General features: G+C 42.5%; 1 protein-coding gene across 5 annotated transcripts in view; it reads left to right on the top strand.

Annotated features, from left to right (window-relative positions):
- Positions 1-7,500, top strand: part of smg1 (SMG1 nonsense mediated mRNA decay associated PI3K related kinase) — a 56,985-nt gene that overhangs the window by 13,096 nt on the left and 36,389 nt on the right. For 4 of the 5 annotated variants that reach the window (XM_053239133.1, XM_053239135.1, XM_053239137.1 and 1 more), the window contains exons 6-13: positions 220-433; positions 1,506-1,631; positions 1,717-1,789; positions 2,833-2,930; positions 4,152-4,325; positions 5,523-5,744; positions 7,230-7,331; positions 7,439-7,500. The exon at positions 7,439-7,500 is cut by the window's right edge and continues 208 nt beyond it. In XM_053239133.1, coding sequence (XP_053095108.1) covers positions 220-433; positions 1,506-1,631; positions 1,717-1,789; positions 2,833-2,930; positions 4,152-4,325; positions 5,523-5,744; positions 7,230-7,331; positions 7,439-7,500 — 1,071 coding nt within the window. The remainder of the gene's footprint in view (positions 1-219; positions 434-1,505; positions 1,632-1,716; positions 1,790-2,832; positions 2,931-4,151; positions 4,326-5,522; positions 5,745-7,229; positions 7,332-7,438) is intronic. The other variant, XM_053239136.1, reaches the window with a different exon arrangement.

The following is a 7,500-nucleotide window of genomic DNA, read 5'->3' on the forward strand; positions in this document are numbered from 1 at the left end:
TCTGGTTCTTAAGTTTAAAAAAAAGAAAAGATATAAAAAGATCTCAGAAAAGCGTATTTTGTCCTGATTTATTGCGATATCGATATTATTTCGTCATAACGCACTTATTCGAGTTCGTGATCGCTTTAAATGGTCTTTGCATGTAAAATTATTATTATTATTATTATTATTATTATTATTATTATTATTTATTTATTTTTGTAACGCGTGTCCTCGCAGCAGTAAACTCCTCCATGAGCTGCGACAGGAAGCGGCCTGCTGCCTGGGTTTGCTCTGCGCTGCCCTCAGCTACGAAGCCGAGAAGATCTTCAAGTGGATGTTTGTGAAGTTCAGCAGCTGCAGCAAGGACGAGGTGAAGCTGCTCTACCTGGTGGCCGTGTACAAGGCTCTGGAGACGGCAGGGGAGAAGAAAGCGTTCTCGCCCGTCATGCAGGTACCGTGGAAGCGCAGGGACGCGGCGACAAACGTCATTCCTTCACCAGTGTCCAGGATTTCATGATTAATGATCGACAATGCAAGTGATAAACGTCTTAAACGATGAGTTCGTTACTAGCAGCACACAAGAGCAGGCTAGGTGAGACAGAAGGTCTCCAGGTGACGCTACCTGAGTGAAAATAACAGCTCTTACCCAGCGTGGTGTTCTTAACCATCAGCCGCTATCCGTTAATTGACAAACGAGGAATTCAAGAGAACAGAAAAGTCCTCTTTTCTTTTCTGTCTTTTAATTACAGCTGTACAGAAGCACTTTTTCGAACTGAAACGAAACCCAGATTCTAGCTAGCTAATGAACTTCATTTTAAAAGAAAAAATAATCAGTGTTATAAAAAGCTATCCTCATAAGATTTTTAACGGCTTCTGTTTAAACCAGGAAAACAAAAAACAGACCTAAATGTCCGAGTGAGTCCAGCGAAAGCTTGTGTAGCAGTCGAAGAGGCTCTTGAGAGCGATGGACCAGGTTTATTGTACCGTTTCTCTAATTTATATCGCACCTTTAAGGTTTTTTGTTTGACGCATCCTCAAAAAATACGTTCGGTGATGGATTAATACTTGTCTCAGCCTCAGTATTGGTATCCATGAGTACCTAAAAAAAAAAAAAAAAAAAAAAAAACCTGTATGGTCGGCTCTCCATATTCGAGTTTGCTATCAATAAGTACATGGGAATATTTTTGGAGGTTTGGAAAGTTTAGTGAGTCAGAAAATAATACATAAAATATATGTATCATTAATCCAATTAACATTTACTATCGTAAATATATATACACACGCAAATTAACTATAAGAAATTACATTTTGTAAAAAGTTTCAGCGCGCTAAAAAACTGCAGAATACGCACTCTGTTTCTCTTTGTCTCGCGTTTCTCTCGAAGTTTTGCATCTTTAACATGCGATAAAATATCGAGTGTAATCGTGGGTCCAAAGCGTTTTGCTTCTAATGTTTTAACACACTCTTTTTGTGTTTTTGTGCCTCTTAGTGTTTGGTAAAATAAATGTTCTTTTCCGTTGCAGCTGGTGATGAGCAGCCTCCAGTCCATCCTGGAGAACCTGGACACCCCGGAGCTGCTGTGTCAGAGCGTGAGGTGCATCCTGCTGGTGGCTCGCTGCTACCCGCACATCTTCAGTACCAACTTCAGAGTAAGCAGAGCTCGATTACTCGCCTCACTGTGCCGCTTCACAGCTCAGAGACGACGAGACTAATTATTGACTTTGTTCTCCTCAGGACACAGTGGACATCCTGGTGGGGTGGCACATCGATCACACACAGAAACAGTCTCTCACTCTGCAGGTGTCGGGTAAGAAGTGTGTGTGTGTGTGTGTGTGTGTGTGAGAGAGAGGGTTTATGCTGTTATTTATCAAGATGCGTGTGTTGTAAACCCTGTGTGTGTGTGTGTGTGTGTGTGTGTGTGTGTGTGTGTGTGTGAGAGAGAGAGAGAGAGAGGGTTTATGCTGTTATTTATTGAGATGTGTGTGTTGTAAACCCTGTGTGTGTGTGTGTGTGTGTGTGTGTGTGAGAGAGAGGGTTTATGCTGTTATTTATCAAGATGTGTGTTGTAAACCCTGTGTGTGTGTGTGTGTGTGTGTGTGTGTGTGTGTGTGTGAGTGTGTGAGAGAGAGAGAGAGGGTTTATGCTGTTATTTATCAAGATGTGTGTGTTGTAAACCCTGTGTGTGTGTGTGAGAGAGGGTTTATGCTGTTATTTATTGAGATGTGTGTGTTGTAAACCCTGTGTGTGTGTGTATGTGTGTGTGTGTGTGTGTGTGTGTGTGTGTGTGTGTGTGAGAGAGAGGGTTTATGCTGTTATTTATCAAGATGTGTGTGTTGTAAACCCTGTGTGTGTGTGTGTGTGTGTGTGTGAGAGAGAGAGGGTTTATGCTGTTATTTATTGAGATGTGTGTGTTGTAAACTGTGTGTGTGTGTGAGAGAGAGAGAGAGGGGGTTTATGCTGTTATTTATTGAGATGTGTGTGTTGTAAACCCTGTGTGTGTGTGTGTGTGTGTGTGTGAGAGAGAGAGGGTTTATGCTGTTATTTATTGAGATGTGTGTGTTGTAAACCCTGTGTGTGTGTGTGTGTGTGTGTGTGTGAGTGTGTGAGAGAGAGAGAGAGGGTTTATGCTGTTATTTATCAAGATGTGTGTGTTGTAAACCCTGTGTGTGTGTGTGAGAGAGAGGGTTTATGCTGTTATTTATTGAGATGTGTGTGTTGTAAACCCTGTGTGTGTGTGTGTGTGAGAGAGAGAGAGAGAGAGGGGGTTTATGCTGTTATTTATTGAGATGTGTGTGTTGTAAACCCTGTGTGTGTGTGTGTGTGTGTGTGTGCGCGCGTGTGTGTGGACAGGCTGGTTACAGAGTCTGGAACAGTTCTGGGTGGCTGATTTGGCCTTTTCCACTACGCTGTTGGGTCAGTTTCTGGAAGACATGGAAGCGTACGCAGAGGTAACGGCTTTCATCAACATCACGGCTTCAACAGCAATAACCTTTATCTGAATTTTCTCCAATATTCGATTTCTAGCTCCGCCGGTACAGGAGATTATTTAACAGCGATCGATGAAGTGACGGGCGAGTTTTGATTTTCTGCGTACGTACTCAACACGGAGCCGCGATTTCAGCGAACGGATTTTCTCAGTTCTGTACGAATCGGGTGTGACGCTGTCGAGAACGTCCGTCTCGATCCGTTCCGGCGAATGTTGGAGTAAAACGTTTAATCGTGGTTTCTGTCGTATACGACGTCTCGTTATACGACAGTGGAGACATTATGAAGGAAAATAAAACTCGGCTGAGATCGCTGGCGTCTCTGGTATAATGAGCTTAACGTAAATCACACTGTTTTTCCCACTGATTAGTGCGTTATTTTAGATTTAAGAGATGCGTATTTAGCTGCTGCTGTGTTTCATCGGAAGTAGAAACAGGCCACACCTACAAGAGACAACAGTAGCAGTCACCACACACACACACACACACACACACACACACACACACACACACGAGACAGACGACAAGTGACACGAGGGACTCGGCTGCGTCTCAGTCAGCTCTCTCGCTCCCTCGGTGGTGAATCAGTAGATCGTGTACGCGAGTTCGGGCACTAGGACCCTGGATCTCTACGCTCTTGACTCAATTTCTGGTGCCATGACGACGTATTTGCGTTGTAAAACGTCACCACTGGCGTTTATCACCAACAGACAGCACACGGACCGATATGTTTCTGACGTTATACGTCGTATAAATTTGTTAGCTTAATCACACACGTTTCTGTCACGGTGCTTCAAAGCAGGATCGTAGACTCGCTAGTGGATTTATTTAAATCATTAAACACTGAAAAGTCAATAGACTCAAATAAACCCTATATAGAACGTCTAATAGTTATAAATCGCTAACGTAAGTAATCATCTTAGAGCTACAACAACGATAACAAGCTACTTACTAATTTGTAGACGAAGTTGGCTGAGAGTTTGTCCGCCAGCCGTATCGATGCCCCGTGTTTTTGTGGTGCATTGTGGGATTTTTTTTTTTTTTTGGGAGCGAATGTTCCAGTGCACTGGAAAGATTTTGCGATTAAAATGGCCGCCTCCCCGATCAGCACCCTGACGCAGCCCTCGTCACCTTGATGTTTTCTCGTCGCTTCTGTCTTCCTGTTCTGACTCTTGTTGTTTTCAGGACCTGAGCCACGTGGTGTCGGGAGAGGTCGTAGACGAGGACGTCCCCCCGCCCGCCGTGTCTCTGCCGAAGCTGGCGGCTCTGCTGCGAGTCTTCAGCACGGTGGTGCGCAGCATCGGAGAGCGCTTCAACCCCATCCGGGGTCCGCCCATCACGGAGGCGTACGTCACTGACGTGAGTATCACACGCGTACGCGCCGTCCCGTTTCACTGTATGTACAATCCGAAGAGATGCTTCAAAGAAAGCAAACGCGTGTTTGATGCGTGAAAAATCTTGCGTCTGATTGGCTGATTTATTTATTTTTTTTTTTCCCTCCCCTATATTGAGACGCTAATGTAGAAAATTCAGATTGTTATACACTTGACATGCAGAATGATTTTTATACCTGTTATTTGTTTTTATTTTTGTTAAAAAAAAGGTTCTAAAAAGTGTGTTAAGATGTTAATAGTGGAACAGAAAGCCGTATTTCTGGACTTTTGAAGGACAATAAGGACTTTGTTAGTGCTACATAAAATTTTTTAAACTGTTAAAGCCACGGCTAAAAGAGAGGACGAGAAGAAAAATGGAAAAAGGAAGAGAGAAAACAAAGACCAAAAGCAGAAGAGAATTTTATATTGAAAAAATAAGAACACAAAGAAGAGAAAACGGAAGAGGGAGTAAATAAATATGTATGTGCTCGTGAAATCAAATACAGTTAAGCAGCAAAACAGGAAGGAATATATACAGGAGGACAAAGAAATATGAGGAAATATAAATTACTATAACCTATAACCCCAAGAAAAGTCACGACTTGTAACGCTTTTTGTGATGACCAAAAAAAAAAAAAAAAAAAAAAAACGTACACACACAACCTTCTTACCTGGTTCTAGCTAGTCTCGGCTCTCTCTCAATTACTTTTATCATCAGTAATGCAGATAAATGAAGAGATTGGTGCTAAACATTCATGTGCTGTTTTTAGTTTTTTTCTTTGTCCTCCATGTTTTTTGTTTGCTTGTTTTTGTTTATTGATTGATTTATTTTTTTGCCTCCCAACTTGCAACCTGGCCAGTAAGTAAAAAAGCATTTTTTTTTTTTTTTTTTTTTTTAAACCGTTTCGCTTCTCTGAAAAGTTTCTTTCGGGAAGAAACCATGCCAGCGTCGGTGATTTCTAAGTCATGTAGCTAAATATTGTGATGGATGTAAATACTGTGATGAATTCTCTCGTGAATTTCGTGACACATTTACGAATTTTAAAAAAAGGTGTTTATTCGGACCTGATGAACACACGCTGATCCTACATCAGTATTTAAGTACGCTCAGAATTGTATTGTTATTGTCTCATCTGTTCTCTTGCGCTCTCTCGCTCTCTCTGTGTCTCTCTCGCTCTCTCAGGTGTTGAACCGTGTGTTAGCGTGCATCACCGCGGCTAAGCAGGTTTTCTTCTCGGAGGCCGTGCTGACGGCGGGGAACGAGTGTGTGTGTGTCCTGCTGACCAGCATGGACTCGAGCAGCCAGCTAACCGGAGCGGTGATTTCTTACGGCCTGGACCAGCTGGAGAGCTGCCAGTCGTGTAGCGCCGAGTACAGCATGGGCGTCCTGAACCTGCTCACGCTGGTGACCGTTCAAACTCTGATTACTTTCTGTTATAATAATGATAATAATAATATTATTATAATTAGTGCTGGGAAACGATAAAAAATAATTTTTAAATTTTTTTAAATTTTTTAATTCATAATTTTTCTGCGATTAATCGCATTGGTAAGCGTAAAATTAAATAATGAATTCAAAAGTAGTGTATTATGTGCTTTTATTTTAAAAGTACTGCTATATGAGCAAAAGTGCAATAACATTTGGTTTGCAAACACTTTAAACTGATGAGGTGCTTTTTACAGCAGTATTCTCTTTACATAGTAGCAGTTAAAAATTTAAAATATTTCTTGTAAATCTCAAACGTTAATGTAATCAAATTAAATATAAAACCAAAGCTATCTGCCACTGCCAGGGCATTAACGTTTAGTCTAGTGTGTTATAGAAAAACAGCTCAGAGCCCCGATATATAACATCATAACACCTTCAGAGCAACAGCGCGTTAACATTTATAAATGAACATGTTCTGAACATGTCACGGAAGAGATTTCAACTGAAAATGTCCATCTAAAAGTTCGGTACCGTTCTCCATTTTTCTGTTCCGGTTCTCCTGGTTCATATGCGCGCTCCAGCAGGCTTAGCCCCGCCCCAAATGCTCTGATTGGTTGAGATGCGTGATGACGCCCATCCCAAGCCAGTACTGATCAACATCCCACCCCTCTTATGACCCATCGTTTGTCTGTATGTGTATTCGGAGCCAGTGAGCAACTGACTTTCGAAATAAAGTAATAATTAAAAAAACTGCGTTAATGTACGATAAAATAATTGTCGGAGTTATTTAATTAATAACCCGATAATAACACGTTAACTTGCCCAGCACTAATTATAATACTGATCCATAGAGCTCTCTCTGTGTGTGGGGGGGTGTGTGTGTGGGGGGGTGTGTGTGTGTGGGGGTGTGTGTGTGTGGGGGTGTGTGTGTGTGGGGGTGTGTGTGTGTGGGGGTGTGTGTGTGTGTGGGGGTGTGTGTGTGTGTGGGGGTGTGTGTGTGTGTGGGGGTGTGTGTGTGTGGGGGTGTGTGTGGGTGTGTGTGGGGGCAAATTTCGTAATATTTACATATTTAAAGGCAAAAAAACCCCCAATCATTTAAGATCCCATAGCTGCTGTGATTCTGTTAAACGATCCTCGTCTCGTCTTATCGAGTTGTCGGATTGCTGTGGTGCAAGAGGAATAAAACACTAGCAGACGTGCCGTTAGAGGTTCTAGGTGAAGTGACTCTGCTTCATCCTGCCGCTCTGTCGTTGGTTATTTTCCTCAAACAGCACACCGCTGAAGTGTTTTATTCCTTACGTATTTAATAACAGCAGCTGTAGCACTTTCCAGTCACGTGCTAATTGAGTTTTTACGGTGTAGGAAGTGTATAATGTTGTAAATCTTTTTGTGTGTGTGTGTGTGTGTGTGTGTGTGTGTGTGTGTGTGTGTGTGTGTGTGTGTGTGTGTGCGTGTGTGCAGATTGTCGAGCAGATAAACACCAAGCTGCCTGCTACGTTTGTGGAGAAGCTTCTGGGTCCAGGCTCCCAGCTTCTGGAGCTGCGTTTCCACAGAGAGCGAGAGGTACAGCACGAATCGTGATATCACGAATGATATTTTTGTGTCTGAGTTTGTTCCGAGTGCCTTATTTATTTGTTTGTTTGTTTGTTTGTTTGTTGTTGCGGTGTTAGGTGATGGTGGCGGCGCACAGCGTGTACCAGGCGGTGCTGAGCCTGAAGAACATCCCCATCCT

Source organism: Pangasianodon hypophthalmus, chromosome 13 (assembly GCF_027358585.1).
Source record: "Pangasianodon hypophthalmus isolate fPanHyp1 chromosome 13, fPanHyp1.pri, whole genome shotgun sequence".
NCBI lineage: Eukaryota > Metazoa > Chordata > Actinopteri > Siluriformes > Pangasiidae > Pangasianodon > Pangasianodon hypophthalmus.